This window comes from Nicotiana attenuata, unplaced genomic scaffold (assembly GCF_001879085.1).
Source record: "Nicotiana attenuata strain UT unplaced genomic scaffold, NIATTr2, whole genome shotgun sequence".
In the NCBI taxonomy this organism is placed as follows: Eukaryota; Viridiplantae; Streptophyta; class Magnoliopsida; order Solanales; family Solanaceae; genus Nicotiana; species Nicotiana attenuata.
Genome location: NW_017674032.1, coordinates 21785 through 39365, shown reverse-complemented (window position 1 = coordinate 39365; position 17581 = coordinate 21785). Strand labels below are relative to the sequence as shown.

The window sequence follows — 17581 nt, the reverse complement described above, 5'->3', positions numbered from 1 at the left end:
CTTAAGTAAACTGCTTGCTCTATACCTAAACATCACCCTTTGACTTCTCTTGATAGGATATATTTTCAATAATTTATTCACTTGTGGGTGATAAGTTGGTCATTGTTTGAGAAACAAGAATGCAAAATAATTGAAGTTTGAATTGATAAGAAAGCCAGTTAATTAGTAGAAGGTGGTACTTGAAAAGTAAGAGGCACGATCATTTTCTTGAATCATGTTAGTAGACGTTAACTTTAATAAATTGAAATTTATAGGATGCACCAGTAAATTTGTCCTAAAAGCAGTAGAATAGTGAAGAGGGTTGTATATGCTAATTCCACAAGAAATAGCGTATTTTTGACTGAAACGTATGTTTTCACAAGATGATCTATTCCACGAGTTAAAAAGACTGGACATTTTTGTGCTAAGACGCGTAATGTGCATGAATCTTGTGTTAACAGATATGCCTCTATTTATAGAATTTGAAGGAATGCGAAAATCTCTATTGATCCATCCCAGATGGGGTTGGCATTCATCTCTTTGATGTGTTTCTTTCCTTTTTTCTCAGTGTTGCTATTTAGCAATGTGCTTTTAGCTGCAGTACATACATAGGATCATGCTCCAAAAACAATAAAACCATGTTATAGTTATAGAAAAATTAGACGAAGAAAAAATACTATTGTAACGTGTTGAATTCCACCTCTTTACATTTAAGCAGAGATTACAAGGTGGGGAAAAAATGAGGGGATTTGCTCATTGATTTTATTGCAAAAACACACACTAAAAATAATGGAATTTGGCTAAACAAATATTGACATAAAAAATAGATATACACACATCTGTTGCCTCTCCTGCTTAAGTTGCGGATGATTTCTGCAGGTTGACGAGGGCTGCAAAAGCTATATATCAGCTATTCGTGCTGTAGAACCTCAAATTGAGACACTATTGGGAATTCCTTTTCCAGTAAGTCCGCTTTCACTGTTGTCACCTGAGGCATTGGGGTATAGCAACATATATGGCACCTTCACTGGTCCGTTGCGATTCATCCATCTGCTGTCATTGTTCCTTTCCACTATTCTGTTCTCCACTTCGACTAATCTGTCATGGAATCTTTGAAATGCTTGTCGCGGGTGAATATCTGAGGTCCACTCTGGAGTATCTCTCTGTCCCAGATATATCTCGTCTGAAGAATGTCGTGACAATATTTCTATCAAAGAAACACCTAGCAGAGTTTGGAACTGGGCTGTGATTGTCTTCAGGAAGGCAAGGTCGGGGTTTGACTCAAGCTCTGCATATTCAGGGGTGCCTGGCTCAGGCATGAATCGGCGGCTTACAGTGGGACGATTTGGGAGGTAACCAGCATAAGGATACTGCCCGAAGTTGACAGCTGCGTGAAGAGCAGAAGCCACCCATATGATAATTGTGCATGCTTCGGTGAGTTCAGCTCGGGTCTGCATCTGAGGCCACCATGGTTCATCTTTCAAGTCACCATGACCTTCATTGCGAACTTCTGTCCACCATGACTGGAGCTCAGTATCATCTCGGATCATGTCGTCTGTTGGGTAATAGAATGAACAGTACTCGTTTACCCAGGCTTCAATTGCTGACCAGATCTCAAGCCCATCAACAGCAAAAGGATAATCCTCTATTAGAAGTCTAAGGCCATAGGGTTGGCTTGAGTCTGGCACTGCTACTCCTCTGCGATAAAGAAAGTGGGAGTGTTAGATTCTGATCAACATTGATACTGAGATAGAGCTTTTAACATGAAGTTTTTGACATACCTCTTAAGAAGATCAGCAGGGAGTCCTTGCTCGGTGAACACCCAGTTCTTATAGACAATAGAAGACATCTCCATGGCATATTTCCCCGGAAAAACTGTCAGCTCAAGTACTCCACCTGCATTTATGAGTATCTGCCGAGCCAAAGCATTAATATACATGGTATCGCGGAAATGAGGTTGTAAAAGCTTGAATATTGGATGAAGTACGCTCAAATGTCTATTTGTAGCAATCACAAATGGCTCTATTACTGCATGAGTATTTAACCTGCAATTCGAGGTGAAGTTAGTGAACCAGACTTAAACTTAAAAATGCTACCAAAAATTGTCATTTTCCATCTACTTTGCTAAGAAGCAGCTTACCAATGGCTGACGAGCTGATGATAGCCAGAGTCATTTACAGCGGCATAAGCTTTGGCCAGCTGCCACACAGAGCCTTCAACACCTTCGTCGGCTGGTGTAAATACACGGCTGGTGGCACCATGTTTATCTCCTTGTGGATGAGGTAAGCTCAACTCAATTGCAAGTGGCCTCAATGTTCCATTATCTTGAAGAAAAAGGAGAGTCCGACTGGCATAAGTCTTTGTATTTGTTGTATTAATCCGTCTGAGATAAGGCATCAATGCATCATGATGGTCCAAAATGAATAGCTTATTATACTCAATTGCCTGCAACCACAAGTACAGAAGGCACGTTTTAATCTTTACCATATTCTTAGACAAAAATCTAGTTTTTCCAGGAAATAAAGAAAGCCTTTGTTAATTTTTTTGCATGTTTTTCATCGGTATGTTAAGGTACAGGAGGAAAATAGGTCAGGAATATACTTCATCTACAGTTAGTTCATCCATGTTTTTCTCTATGTCCTCCCTTGTGATTGAACTGGTCTGATTACCATATACTTTAGGATCCAACTTGCTAGCTGGGGGAAACTCCTGATAAGAATTTAATGGATTAGAAGTATGAATGAAGAAAAGATCAATCAACCAACTAGCGCTTTGAATATTGTTTGATACCTGAAGACGTCGAATGATAACAGGGTTGACTCCAGCTAGCATTTCCCGTCCAAACTCTTCATCTGTCCTCCAGGCAGACCTATCCACTGCAGTAATCATAAACGAAGCTCTATCAGTGTTCACATTATGACGCAATATATTTCACCTCGGGAAGTATCTGCTATCTAAATAGTTGGAAGAGCCCTTAGGAACCTTTGATTACATCAGGCATCGGAAATTTGAGAAATGGTTCACCATCGGAGCGGACTAGTTCTTTGAGCATCTCCCATGGGATGCATTGCCTGAGTTTGTTTAAATGATGGTCAGGCAGCTTAATCCCACCTTCATAGAGCTTGAGTACGTCTTCAAAGCTATCAAACTCGTTGAAGGTTTTGTCAAATAAAGCAACAATCTCAGGAATGAGGACCTGACCCAGAGATTTAACAGCATATGCAAGGAAATCCGAAAGCTTCACATGAGTGAAACGTTCATCCCGTGGAACATATATGTTCAAACCTAAAGGTGGCAACCGGCTCTCTGAGTTAGGATCTGCCAAGACAAAAGGAACATCAGCTGCTCGTTATCCATAGTACTTCATTAGTTTTTAATTCATTTCATTCTATTAAGTTTCTACAACAATGTAAATCATATCATTTTAATGTTACGTCTTTGATTTATTTGTGATCTACCTGTTTTAGTTGGTCGACGGCTTGTCCTGCCTCTACGAGGATATGGGTATTCCTTCGACCCACCAAGCACAGGACGAGCAGATTCTGGCCCCTTATCTGGAAATCCTAGATCATTGTAGAATGCATAATCATACACTCTGTCCCACTCCTTGAGCATGCCTGAACCGCTTCCACGAAGATTAAGAAGCTCCTCTTCCCTGTATGGTCGGAGGGGTTCTGGTGTGTTGCTTGGCAGGTATGTCTGGAAAACCAGCAATTTTGATTTCAGCATACCGTATCATATTTTGAACCTATCAACTCTATACAACTGTTTAGTTATCATTTCTAGAAAAAGTACGAGTTTCGGGAAGTCAATATGTAGCTATCCTATCAAGGTTGCCATGGTTGTTCACTTATCCTAATCTAGTTTGTGAAAGAATGTTCATAGCTTATGTCTATTTAGAACAAGAATGAACTTTTTAGGCTCTGAAAGAGGATCCGAAGAGAATGCCTTAAAAAGTTTTACATGCATAAAAATTCACGAAGCTTCATCAGTATGTGTCTGGTTATTGCCAACAAACATAAAGTACAACTCTGAGGCCTGAACCTCAATCCAGCTATTGATTTTCAATGTGGTTGCTCTAGTTTGCCTCGCCAAGTTACTTTTCCTTACTTAAACTCACACTAGTATTGCTAATCTAATGTTAAAGATACCTTGTTTGAAAAAAATACTCGGTTGTATTTGTAGCGATGTGCTGGATACACCCATGAATTACACACAAAATGAAGTTGACCATGTCCAGGAACATCTTCTAAAATGACTGTCCTGAGGTAAAACTGGCTGTGGTGATAGTTTTTGATTATGAAAGCTCCAGGAACTCCCATGGACTCATCCCAGTCAAATGTCACATTAAACGTAGCATCTCCCGCTGATATTGAAGTCAAGGTGGACATCCATTTCTCCAAGAATGCTGGTTTTCCCAACTTCCCTTTACATCCATTTCCTACAAAATTCCAACACAGAAGTATGCTTAAAGGTGTCTATACTTCTGTCCCGGGGCTTGGGGGGGGGGGGGGGTGTTTGGTAGGGCTCTCCATAGATGATCTGTGTATTGTATTGTGCCCCCTTATGGTAGTTACTGGTCGATATATTTGCATGCCATTTTATTTATGGTTTATGTTTAGATAATTATTTATGTGATCTCTGCTGGAGTTACTAATGCTCTTTTGCTTTTTGTTTTTTTGTTTTTGTTTTCCTTTCCTTTTCCTGAGCCGAGGGTCGATTGGAAACAGCCTCTCTGCCCTTTCGGGTAGGGGTAAGGTCTGTGTACGTATTACCCTCCCCAGACCCCACCTTGTGGGACTATACTGGGTAGTTGTTGTTGTTGTTGTAGAAGTATGCTTAAAGGTGTCTGTATTAAACTTACAAACTACAATACTTTTTTTCTTTTAGCTACCAAATTGAATTAACTTGAGTTTAACTCTGTTTTTATCTATTCAAACCGGAGAAAACGTCGGAACCAGTGGAAGTTCCCTTTTCTATCCTTATTCGTGGATTGGAAATTGTGTTTTAGTGAATTTTGATGTTTTGATTATCTTACAAAGGGGCTACATAGAAGGATTCAATTAACAAGAGGAAGAAGATGAACTTTTTCGGCGGTTTTGCTACTATTTAAATATTAGTTAATTAATTAATTGAAGGTACATATCCCTCTAATAACTTAAGCATTGAGATGAGGTGGTCACACCATTTAATATGGTATCAGAGCATCCTAAGAAAAAGACTCACACATGAGAAATGTGTGTTGTAGGCATAAAGAAATAAATCAAAGTGCACCCTTGCGAGTTGTTTTTTAAAGTTTCAGATGAGGTGATTACACAATTCAACATTAATATCAGGAAACAACAGGTCAAGCACTCACAGGATTGAACTAGGAACGACTTAACTTGAATCATTAATATTTTTGCTATCTAAAGCACATGGAAAACTCAAACTCTCTCTATGTTCTGTTGCTTGTTCTCATAGTTGAAAAGGGACACTGAGGTTTGCTTAACGAATAATTTGTGTATAGTTATTAATTAGCTTCCATGTCCTTATATCAGAACCATGGCTAAACCTCTTGTTAACAGAAAACTAGAGCACAAGAAAAAGGAGATACCAGGTTCTCCATGGTCAGCACTGATGAGCTGCAAAGAGACACCTTTGCCACAGACTTCATAAACTCTATCAAGGAAAGAAGCACCAACATCCGTCAAGTCCAAGACATTCTTTTTCATCAATACAACTGTCCCTCTGACCTTCTTCCCATTGGTATGATTGTTATCTTCTATTGTAGGCTCATGGTTCTTGCCACAAACCACTTGAAGCAACTTGTCCAGCATCTCTGCAGAACATGGCGGAAAGATCCCCATTGAGCAAAATTAGAAAGCAAGAAACAGAAATTCTTTTTGAGTTAAAATGAAGGGATATAGATGAGTATTTATAGAAGGAAAGGTATCACCTTACCTCCAATTGGAGCTACTGTAGCAGTGGTAGACTTGGCAATATGTATGTTAACAACTTCTTGACCAAGAATCTGGTATTCTTCTACGACCAACTTGTACTCTTCTTATACTAGTCATACATGGAAATATATATTGGGGGTATAAGAAAGTTACAATCTTTAATAAAAGAAAAGTTTAAAGAACTTATTCCATCCATCTTGGCAAATCCCATCTGGCATTTTGATTTAAAATATTTTTAAGTTGTTCTCACAAATAATATTGACATACCTTGCATTTACTATAAGCTTACTGCAGCCCATGTATTTTCATTAATTGCTTTCAACTCTTCTTCTTTGCCCAGTTTTAATGGACTTGTTCTATATTCTTGGTCTTCTCCTTGTTTCACACATACTGATTCACTCACTGAAAGTGACAATCAGAGAGATGGAATAGGGGTATAAATAAAAGTGAGAACAGTTGTACCAATAGAGATGTTTAAAAGGAATAATGGGCTCACCTTTTTTTATTTTTTTGTGCAAAGCATCTTCCAGGAGGAACACATGTAAAGAAAAGTAAAAGGGCACAGGGGTTCCTCCCCCCACCCCCCCACCCCCCTCAAACCACCCCACTACCTCTCTACTCCAATGTCTCAGAAAGGGTCACAACTCACAGGTTAGGTAGTTAAGGAAGTGAACAGATCCCTTATAGTTAGCCCCTTTGTTTGGGATGGTGAGTAGGGGGGTTAGGAGGTAGGGGGTGGGGTAGTGATAAAGCAGAAATTATACTACTAACCTTTAGAATGTGAGAACATATGGCTGTCAACATAGGGAATGTTATCTATCCAGGAAATTTCTTGCAGATAAAAAAGAAAATGATGTTGACCTTGAGCAGAAGAAAAACGGGATTCTTGATTTACCGGCGAAGTAAAAGAGTTTCCCGCGGAGGCGGACTAATTAGGAATATTTCTTCAATTGGAGTCAAAAGACAAAATAAAACAAAAAGGTGCACGTGGTGATGGTTCATTGGAAGACCTGGAATATTCTTTTGGAGTATTAAACTACTGCCATTCAGTTAATTTTCCTTTTTTAGGTTGAGGTGGGAAGTGTTTAAAGACATCAAGTTGTAGCTAGGAGTATACTTCATTATGAGGATTGCCTTCATAAGTTTGATAGCTCAAATTCTTTCCAAATTTCATAGGCCTTTGTGTATATAAGGTAGAGCTGTTTCTTCTTCAAAGAGATAATTTTGAAGAGGCATAAACCTTACCCTTTCCTCAAAGTCCAAATTCTAAATATATTTGAATAGTTGAGGCAGCTACAGCTAATGTTTTGGTTTTCTTCCAAATATTTGGACTTCAAGTGGTTTTGAAGGGGAGCTTTGGAGTAACGGTAAAGTTGTCTTCGGATTCAAGCCTTGGAAACAACCACTAATGCTTGTATTAGGGTAAGCTGTCTACGTCACATCCTTGAGGTGCGGCTCTTTCTTCGACCCTGCATGAATGCGAGATGTTCTGTACACTGGAGGGCCTAAGTGATTTTGTTCAACATGTGGGCACGTTGATGCTTTGATTTTCTTACACTTCCTCTATCTGAAAAATTGTGACTGTAACCGAAAATGGAAGTAACATTAATTCTTTTATAACTGCTCAAAATGCATTAATTAGAAAGGAAAAAGAATGAAAATATTCTGTAAACTAGTGTTTTCAACAAGGTTAATTTTTTCTAAGGAGATGTAGCAAATTGCAACCCTAAAAAGTTGAAATTGATAGGAAGATCTCCCTTATCATAAGGGGATTAATTTGCAGTAACGCTAGTATTATAGTTATATATTCTTTACTTATCCTTTTTTTCCTTAAATTGAAGCAAAGAATAACTACGACAGTGATTACCACTAAAAAGAACTCTCGCAAATATTCACAAAACAACGAAATAAACTCTTAGTAGGTTCTTAGTTTAAAATATTTTACTATAAGTAATTATTCATTACTTTTGTTATTGAGCCGTTGATTGCAACGATTAACAAATAGGAGTAACACTTTAGCTAACCAAGCTTTTGGTCAAAGATTACAATTTAATTTGCAACATTACCATCATGGATTTAGTCTTAGTCAATATCAATGTTTTAAAAAGCGGGGGCGTGAGGCGAGGCGTTTTACCTCTGACGACGCGAGGCGTAAGCCCTGAGACATGGGGCGTAAGTCCCACGGATCTTTAAATTTAACTGATTTCAAGAATTTTAAGATAGTATAAAATAAAAAATAATTATAAAATTACATTAAAATCAAAAAATTATAACAAATAATCTATTTAAAATATTTATAAATTATAATTCAACTATGAATAATACGAAAAGTATGACATATATCATAATATGCAAATTAGCAGCAACATCGTTACAACTCAAACATCAAAAGTAATGTATTCGATACGAAATATTATATGTATCTGTTAAGGAGTAATGAATCTTGAAAGAATTTCGAATATTATAATTTGATATTTTCTTAAAATACTCCTTTTATTTAATATGCTTTCTATTTGAAAGAGAATTTATATAAAAACATAATTCATAATTTAAATATGATTCTCTAGCATCATTTATTTTTAAGTTTCAACAAGTTAATAAAGTGACACATAATTTACCATACAATACCATGATAACTAATTATTTGTAAATAGTTACTAGCTAATACTGTCTATTAAATTAATAAGTATTGTATCTCGTAAACGTGAAAAAAAATATTTTGAAAAATAACTATAAAAAATTATGAACTATTATATATTAAAGACATAACAAAAGTTAATAAATAAATACCTTTTAAATGAAAGATTTATTTAAAAGTAACTATCATAGCAGTCTTAGTGGATAACGTGCAATAGTTTACATTTTAATTATGACATAAAATACTCTCAACTTAATGATTTATAATTAAGAAAAAAGTAATTCTGAATAGTCAACGATTTATTAAGAAAATTTGAGAATTTACAAGGTTAATTACATAAAATTGCATAAAGTTCTATTAGACGAGCCCAGTACGCTGGGCGTTGGGCGTGTCCGGGGCGTAAGCCCCGATGGCCAAGGCGTAAGTCTCACCGAACTAAGCCCCACACATAAGCCCAGGGGCGTTTTACGAGTGCTCCGCCCCGGGGCGAATCCCAATTCTACCTTTTAAAACAGAGGTCAATATTGTCTAATTAAATGTTTTTTGACTGTTCTCTTAATTTGGTAGATTTATAAACAAAGACCGAACAGACTTTGTAGTTTGTACTATCGGAATTCTATTTAATTATTGACCAGTCATATCACATGCTTACTTAATTTCTTTCATCACTATCCAAGCATAATTTTATTTTTAGACAGTCACATCACATCCTTTTAAAATTCTTGGTCTTCACCACTGTCTTATCGGTGAATTCGACTAACATAACAATCCCCTTACCCCAAATAAACCCCTCCTTGCAAAGTGCAAAGTACAAAGTGCAAACCAACAAAAAAAAATGGAATATGAGATGGCACTGATTTTTCTGCTCTATTTTTGTCCTTTTTTCTTCTCCTTCGTTCCCATATATTTTTTTCATGTTTCTCACCTATTGTCACATATTAGTAGTGGGCTCCAATTAATCACGATTCACATTACGTAAGACCCATTAAAAAAGAAATTGTTGTAAAAATAACACGGTCTAACCAGTTTTCGAATTGGTCATTCAAAAATAGCCGGCGTTTACCAAGTTAATGAAAAATAGCCACTATTTTGCTGCAACAGAAACCGGTCCAGCATAATGTACTGGAGTTCGGTGCACCTGTGTATGAACTTCCAGCATATTATGCTGGAACTCCAACACACGGAAAGTTCCAGTATAATATACTGGAGATTCGAGCACTTGTGTATGAACTTCCAGCATATTATACTGGACCGTTATACTTTGTTGTAACTTCAGTATATTATACTGGAGTTCTAGTGTACTTATGTTGGAACTCCATCATATTATGCCGGAGTTCCAGCATACTTATCCTGGAACTCCAGTATAATATGCTGGAGTTCAAGTATACTTATGCTGGAACTCCAGCATAATATACTGGCGTATTTTTTTGAACAATATTTTCGCTCAGATTTATCTTTACATGAAAAAGTGGCTAAATTTCGATTACTTTTGAAACTGGGCTATTTTTTAATGACCACTTGTAAATCTGGCTATTTTTGAATTTCCCGCTTCGGTCCTAAAATTGTTCCATTTTCAAAACTCGAGCGCGAAACCCTTTGTTAAAAGTAGAAAAAATGTATCCATCTATACCCCTTAAGGATCATCGTCAAAGAATAACTCCTCTGCTCATCTGATATCTACTTTATATTAGCGGGAATTGCATATGGGGACAAGAATGGATAATTTCGTTTTATCTTCTAATATAACAAATGAAAGAAATCACTCTTCAGATTATCCATTTTATTATACCATCATCCAAAAATCACAAGATAAACTACAAGAAAGGGAGCTGGATATGCGATATCAGACCTACTCCCGAGCACACAATATAATTTCTTTCATATCCAAAATATGAAAAATACATAAAACCATATTAAAATGAACTTTTGTGTTTTTTGTTAGATAATATAGGTGGTTTTGCATATCTAAATAAATTTGTGTACTCTATTTCTCAACACATCTAGTAGTACAAGTTTTGGTAGAACGTCGTCGTCGTGGAAGACGTGTAACACCCTACGTTCATGTAAAGATTAAACAAGTTAAAATTACTCTAAACAAATCTTGTATCGGCAAAACATGGGGGAGAATCGTTATCACTTGATTTGGTAAAATTGACAAGTAAAAGTAAAATTATATTTTTTAGTATACTGGATAAGCAAAAGTGAAGGAAGGGAGAGAGTACGATTCATTATCACTTAAAATCTGAAAGAACTTACTATTAATTTAATATATACTTATGATATCTATAACATTATATTATGTAATTGAAAAAGAAGTTCAATAAGTTTTTAGAAAGAACCACTATCCTTACAAGTATTACCTAACTTTAGAAGAAAAAATATCTTTAACAAAACACGATGCTGACTTTGAAAGATGTTGAATTTGTTTGACCAGAAAGTTTTAAACCCTTTTGATTAAATCAAGTTAATAAATAGATAAGGGGTGAATCCAAGTTAAAAGTAATAAATTCTAGATTCGAAATTAATCAATTTATACGGTATGGGTCCGCGTCCAAGTTAACAAATGCTGAGTTAATGTTCAATGACTAGTTATTAATACGAGGACGAAAACATATAATAAATGTGATAAATGGCATTAAATGAAATAAGAAGGAATTTGTCACCCAAATGTTGGATGAGATGGATAATTCTTTCCTCTGACTACAACGTGTGACAGTAGACAAATGAAGTGGACTATGTGTTCTTGGGTCTTGTGAGCTAAAGAGGAATATTATGTGATGGAACCAAACAAGAGAGACAAAACCAGCTTTTTGTATATTTCTGATAGTCAACTCTTTACAAGATGTTCTTCGACAAAAGTTTCGATCCCCCTTTTGTTTCCTCTCTCTTCCTATTTATAAGGGATATCCCTAGAAAACCTTAAGAAAGTACCATATGGGGGAATATTCAGTAGAATATTCTTATTCACAATCTTAGGAACATTCTAACAGTTGCAGCCATTTACCCTCTGCTCGACCTCGACACTGGTCTCTCCCTTTGAGCGACTCCTCGCCACTGGACCGCGCTTGGTTTCGACCTCGGCCTCAGTTTGTCCGTCTGCATTTGCTAAACTAGACCTAATTTTGACCCATACAGTTAGTCCATCCGCTTATTGAGGTCGTCCTTGATGAGAAGATTTTATATGTATCTAATCACAAAATGTTCCGCCACGGCAAATGAGCTGAATTGGTCGAGGTCGCGTTGATGACGGGTCGGCTTAAAGGTCGTGGTTGGCGTGGCTAACATAGGATGACGTCATGACCGCGCGCATCATCATTACTCATCTTCCGATGTAATGCGTCATTTCCAGCGCCTTTGTTGCTTCGATCTTAGTGTCAGTGACAGTTTCTTGCATCAATCTTGGCGCCAGAATACCTTATAAATAGGGGAAGGGAGATTCAAAATTGAGACTTTTCGAACTTCATACTCATTTGGCATTTTGCTTGTTCTTCTGCTTTTTCTCTAACCCTTGCTTCCGATTCAGTTCTACTTTTCACCTCCAGCTTTCCCGTTGATCATACACTTCCCGTCGATACCCTTCTTCCGTTTCACTTCTGCTTTTTAGCTCTAGCTTTCCCGTTGATCATACACTTCCCGTTGATACCCTTCTTCCGGTTCAACTGTATACACGTTTCTTGTAGAAATGACAAACTCCCCTCACACTTCTGATATAGTTTTCGATCCCACCCCTTTATCGATAGTTATGCCTTCCGGTAGCGGTGAACCCGCGGTTGCGGAAGATGAAAGTTTTCCTACCGTGGAGGAGATAGTTCCTCGGAACCCGTCTGTCAGAAATGACTTTCAGAAGGAACCTGCCCCTGCTCCTGAGCATGTACTATCAGTCATGGGGTCGAAGCAAATATCTGACCTGCAATATAAATTACATATTCCTGATCAAGTCGACATCGTTCCGGCGAGGAAAGACTCAATACAAGTTCACCGACCTTAGTATTGCGCTTTCTACCAATACCCATTTTTTGTGGGTTACTCTCTTCCTCTTCCCCCACTTGCTGAGGAGTTTTGTCGCTTTCATGGCGTCTGCCCGCACAGCTTTCCCCTTACCTATATAAAGCCTTTTTGATGTTGGCGAAGTTCGTAGAGTTGCCCAGTTGCAAAGTCTCCATTCATCATCTACTGCACCTCTTCACGCCTAGTTTCTATAGAGGCACACTGATTCATCTCTGCCACCGTGGGACTAAAGGATTGGTGACGGGGATGGATTATAAGGCGAACCACCGGTTCTGGTGCAACTACTTCTTTGTCAGGACCGAGCACGTAGTGGCGGACCCAGCCGGGTTCCCTGAGAAGCGGAACTTCAATCGTAAGGGCCTTTTACCGTTCGTCATGTGTTTTGTTTATCCCTTCTCTTTTGTTTCTGACTTGCTCATGTCTTTCTACTTTCAACCGGTAAACGTCCACCTCCCTTGGTTCCTGACATCGAAGACTGGGTGACTTGCGTGTGGGGATTCGCGATCGGCTGTCGATTAACAGGCGGTTCGGTCCCAAGTCTTTGACTAGTGAGTCTGATTTCCCTTTCTACGACCCTTTCGCTTTCGTTATAGCTTACCACTGTCTTGTCAGCATTTTTGTTAAACATGATTTTCTTTTTGCGCCAGGTCAGCGAGATTCCAAGAAGACGAAGGCTCCGGTGCCCGCGATCCGCCAGGCAATAGCATCGACTGGAATGCATTTGTACTAGCTGAGTCTGTACGAGAGAATCAAACTCTAGCTTCGTCGTTGGGTGATTCTGCACCACAGGCAACCGTTACGTCGGCTAAGACCTTTGATCACCGTGTCTTGCGCCTAATTGATGAGTCGTCTCATAACGAGGGGGAGGCAGTACCGAGGAAAAGGTGGAGGGTGGAGACTGGAAGGGTTGATGTTGCTGATATCGAGTCGGAATGGCCCATTGATTTGGACGCGGAGGCGGCGCCTTTACTGGGCATTGAGGTTGCTCCCACGCCGGCTATTGTCACGGAGGGAGGGCCATCAGAGGTCGAAAGGACCTATGCCAAAGGGGAACCTGCATGAATAGTCGAGGTCGTCTCATCATCAGCGGACAAAAGGGATAAAATCGTCCTCGTAGAAGATGATGGGTCAGACACTGATATTGACCCTGAGAAGGTGAGGGCTTTTGAGGAGAGGTTCACCCGAGTGGAGATAAGGACGGAGGGGCCTGATCGGTACATAGTCATTCTCGTAGATTACGATCTCTTGGCCAACTCGGAATGGGTGGTGCCGGTCTTCACTCCTCTGTGTGCGGATTCTGAGACTAGGACGCTGCAGACGCTGAAGGATGCGGATCTGTCGTTGGGTATATTTGGCATAGCCTTGCGAGTGAGTTTTCTTTTCCCATGTTAGGTTAATTCATTTCGTATGTGTAATTTACTTCCACTGACTTATCTTCTTTTGCATGTCAGACCCTCATCATGGAGATTGAGCGTGATCGGCGAGAAGAGCGAAGGACGGCCCTCTTCAAGAAGATGGTGTCCAAGTACAGAGAGTACCCTTCTAACCACTGAACGCTAGTTGACTTTCTTAACCAGGACGGCCAATTCCTGAAGCTCCGTGATAGGCTCAAGGAGAAAGATGAGGAGTTGAGTGAGAAAGATAAAGAGGCTATGAGGTCTATCGGCAGATGTAGCGTGCTTGAGGGGGCATTGAAGGCTAAGGAGGATGAGCTCGAGGTGAGCAAGGGAGTGACAGCCGAAAATACTGACCTTCAGGCGCAGGTGGCGTCTTTAAGGGTCGAGATCGAGCAGAGTGAAACAAGGGTCGTCAACTTGCGGGATTATTTGAGGACCAGTGTTGAAGAGTTGGGTCGAGCCGAGAAAGCAAGAATGACCGTTGTAGCGGAGGCGACAGCCCTAGGGGACGCCATTCATGTTTGTAGGTCTGAGCGAGCTACTGAGGCAGAAACTTCGGCGCTCAGGAAAGCATGATTTGAGGAGAGGATTGGGGATTTGGAGGCGGAGGTGTCTCAACTGAATGAGCAGGTTGTCGCCCTAAGGGCCGAGAAGGAGTAGGTGCAGGCTTAGCCGTGCACTTTTTATACTTCTGTCGCTCCCGATGTGTCATGCGAGTTGTATGAAATGTGGGTTCATACTGAGGCCCAACTTGACATATATAGGTCTCTGAAGACGGCTGGGAAGATTTCTGAGGCTGAATTTGAGGATGTTCGTGTTAAGGCGCGTGCAGCTCGTGACACGTGGTTATGATCCCGGTACGCTCGGAGGAGACAATGATGAAGACGCCTTAGATAGGCTTGCCTCCGACCCTTGGTACAATGATGATTATGTCGGTGACGTTGGTGATGGGGGGAGATGATGTGGCGTGAAGCCTTTGTACTTGATTTTTGCTTTTTTGTGCTTTGCTGTTTTTGTGGGGGCGTCTTTCCAGTCCTTTGTAAAAATGTTTTGGAATGGAATGATTGAAATGAAACAGTTGTCTTTTGTTGTGTATTTCTAGCTCTTCTTTCTCTTCTCTTTTTTTTTTTCTGTTGTGAGTTCTTTTGAGAGAAAGTTCACGACTTTCAGTTCGATTCGAACGCGGTCAAATGTATATTGATTCGAACGAGGTCGAATGTAAGTTAATTCGAGCGAGGTCGGATGTAGAACGATTCGAACGATGTCGAATGTAGAGCGATTCGAACGAGGTCGAATGTAAGTTAATTCGAATGAGGTCGAATGTAGAACGATTCGAATGAGGTCGAATGTAGAATGATTCGAACGAGTTCGAATGTAAGTTAATTTGAACGAGGTCAAATGTATATTGATTCGAACGAGGTAAAATGTAAGTTAATTCGAGCGAGGTCGAATATAAGTTCATTCGAATGAGGTCGAATGTAGAATAATTTGAACGAGGTCGAATGTGCATTGCCTTTGCGTTGGCGTGATGTGCAAATTTGGTGGAGACAAGAAATACTGCTTTGTTTATTAATTGGAGAATATTACATTTCTCTTTGGTCCGTACATACATTCGAGGAGTCACAGTCTATCTAGTCCCTTCATTGCTCGGCCTAGAGGGGTAGTCAATAGGCGGGGCGATGAACTAAATACCTAAACTCCGAGACACCCCCTTCGTCGCCTCACTAAAAACATCCCCGAGAAAACCCAATTAGGATAAAACTCGGGTGAGGAAAAAAGAGTACGACTTGGAGGACATCCATCTTCAGAAGTTGAAGTATTTGAGGTGGGTGACATTCCAATCGTTTGTGTGACGACCCGACCCGTCGTCACGTGAGTTACCGCCCCGTTTTCCCCATGTTATGCTTCCTTATGTTTCATTATCAGTATTTGATGTGTTAGAGTTGGTTTGGAATGGTTTTGATAAGAAATGAGACACTTAGTCTCTTTTAAGAAGGCTTAAGTTGGAAAAGTCATCCGGATGTTGACTTTTGCGTTAGAGGGCTCGGATTTGAATTCCGGTGATTTGGTTAGCTTCGGGGGATGATTTGTGACTTAGGAGTGCGATCGGAATTGATTTTGGAGGTCCGGTGTAGAATTAGGCTTGAATTGGCAAAGTTAGTATTTTGGCGAATTCCGGTTGATAGGTGAGATTTTGATCCGAGGGCCGGAATGGAATTCCGAGAGTTGCAGTAGCTTCGTTAAGTGATTTTGGATATGTCTGCAAATTTTCAAGTTATTCGGACGTCGTTTGGTTGGGTTTTTGATCGAAAACGCTTTTCGGAAGTTTTAGAAGAACTTAGGCTTGAATTCGATGAGAAATGATGGTTTTAGTGTTGTTTGAGGTGTTTTAATGATTAAAGCAAGTTTGAATAAGTTATTGGATCATGCTTGTATTTTTGGTTGAGGTTCTGGGGGCCTCGGGGTGATTTCGGATGGCAAACGGGAAGTTTTGAACTTAAGAGATTGCAGAACCTGTGCTGCTTCTGGTATTTTCGCTTCTGCGGAATTGGGACCGGAGAAGCGGTACCGCAGAAGTGAGAGGAGAGGCGCAGAAGCGGCAGGGACCGCAGGTGCAGAATTGGTGATCGCATCTGCGGAGTCGCAGATGCGACATGAGGACCGCAGATGCGGTATTTGAGTGCTTATGGGGATCCGCAGATGCGTTAGTTTTTCCGTAGAAGCGGGAGTCGCAGGAGCGGTTATTAAACCGCAGAAGCAGATATTTCCGCAGAAGCGGTGCATTGAACTCAAAAGCGGGAGCCGCAGATGCGGCCATGGAGCCGCAGATGCGAAAATAACTGGTCAGAATAGTTTTATTTCCCTTTGCGAATTTTTGAAAGGGTTTCATATTTTCACTTCGGGCTTGGAGAATTTGGGCGAGTTGGAGGAGAGAAATCAAGGGACTTCATTGAGGTAAGAATTTCTAAGCCTAAAACACGATTTTATGGTGCAAACACATGAAATTAGACTGAAAACTCAAGGATTTAAGGTCAAAAATGGTGGTTTAGGGCTTGAAACCTAAGAGAACAAAAATGGAAATTTGAGGGGTGATTTGGACTCCGATTTTGGTGTTCTTTATATGTATAGACTCGCGGCGAGATAAGGAATCCGGTGATGTAAAATTTATAATTTTTCGAGAAGTAGGCCCGGGGCTCGGGTTTTGCCAACTTCGTGATTTTTGATGTTTTTCGAGTCTTTTCGATTGGGTTATAATCCCTTAGCATATTGTGACGTATTCATTGTGGTTTTTGTCAGATTCGACGCGCGAAGAGGTGAATTCGAAAGGCAAGGGCATAGCAAGCTAGGACTTTGGCCGGCTTGAGGCTAGTAATAAATGTAAATGCTGTGTTTAGGGTTTGAAACTCCGAATTTGCATAACGTAGTGCTATGTGAGGTGACTTGCACGCCAGATAACGGGCGGGGTAGAGCACCGTCAGGGATTGTGACTTGGTCTGTCCCGCTTAATAAAATTGATACCTATTTGATTATAGATTTGTAATATCCTTATAAAAATGGATTAACTGTCATAATTGGGCTTCGTGCCAACTACTTGAATCCTTCAGGGATTATTTTAA

At 39.8% G+C, this 17581-nt stretch overlaps 1 protein-coding gene across 4 annotated transcripts; it reads right to left on the bottom strand.

The window, feature by feature from the left end:
- Positions 1-626: 626 nt before the first annotated feature.
- Positions 627-6353, bottom strand: LOC109217855 (probable linoleate 9S-lipoxygenase 5). Of its 4 annotated transcripts, none has more exons than XM_019382140.1 (11): positions 6189-6353; positions 5918-6030; positions 5576-5800; positions 4131-4420; positions 3438-3678; positions 2962-3297; positions 2770-2855; positions 2581-2688; positions 2120-2424; positions 1761-2024; positions 627-1677 (listed from the first exon to the last, which is right to left on the bottom strand). In XM_019382140.1, exons 3-11 carry the CDS (start codon positions 5796-5798, stop codon positions 909-911), a joined length of 2622 nt encoding a protein of 873 aa, XP_019237685.1. In that variant the 5' UTR covers positions 5799-5800; positions 5918-6030; positions 6189-6353; the 3' UTR covers positions 627-908. The 4 variants fall into 4 exon arrangements, with proteins under 4 accessions (XP_019237685.1, XP_019237684.1, XP_019237683.1 ...); XM_019382139.1 differs by having other exon boundaries at positions 5923-6030; XM_019382138.1 differs by lacking the exons at positions 5918-6030; positions 6189-6353 and having other exon boundaries at positions 5576-5904.
- Between the last annotated feature and the right edge of the window lie 11228 nt (positions 6354-17581).

Coding starts and splice junctions, on each gene's coding strand:
- LOC109217855 (XM_019382138.1), bottom strand. CDS start 5,828: ATGGGGATCTTTCCGCCATGTTCTGCAGAGATGCTGGACAAGTTGCTT. Junction 4,421..5,575: donor TGCTGACCATGGAGAACCTG/GTATCTCCTTTT, acceptor GGAATTTTGTAG/GAAATGGATGTAAAGGGAAG. Junction 3,298..3,437: donor CCGTCGACCAACTAAAACAG/GTAGATCACAAA, acceptor TTGTCTTGGCAG/ATCCTAACTCAGAGAGCCGG.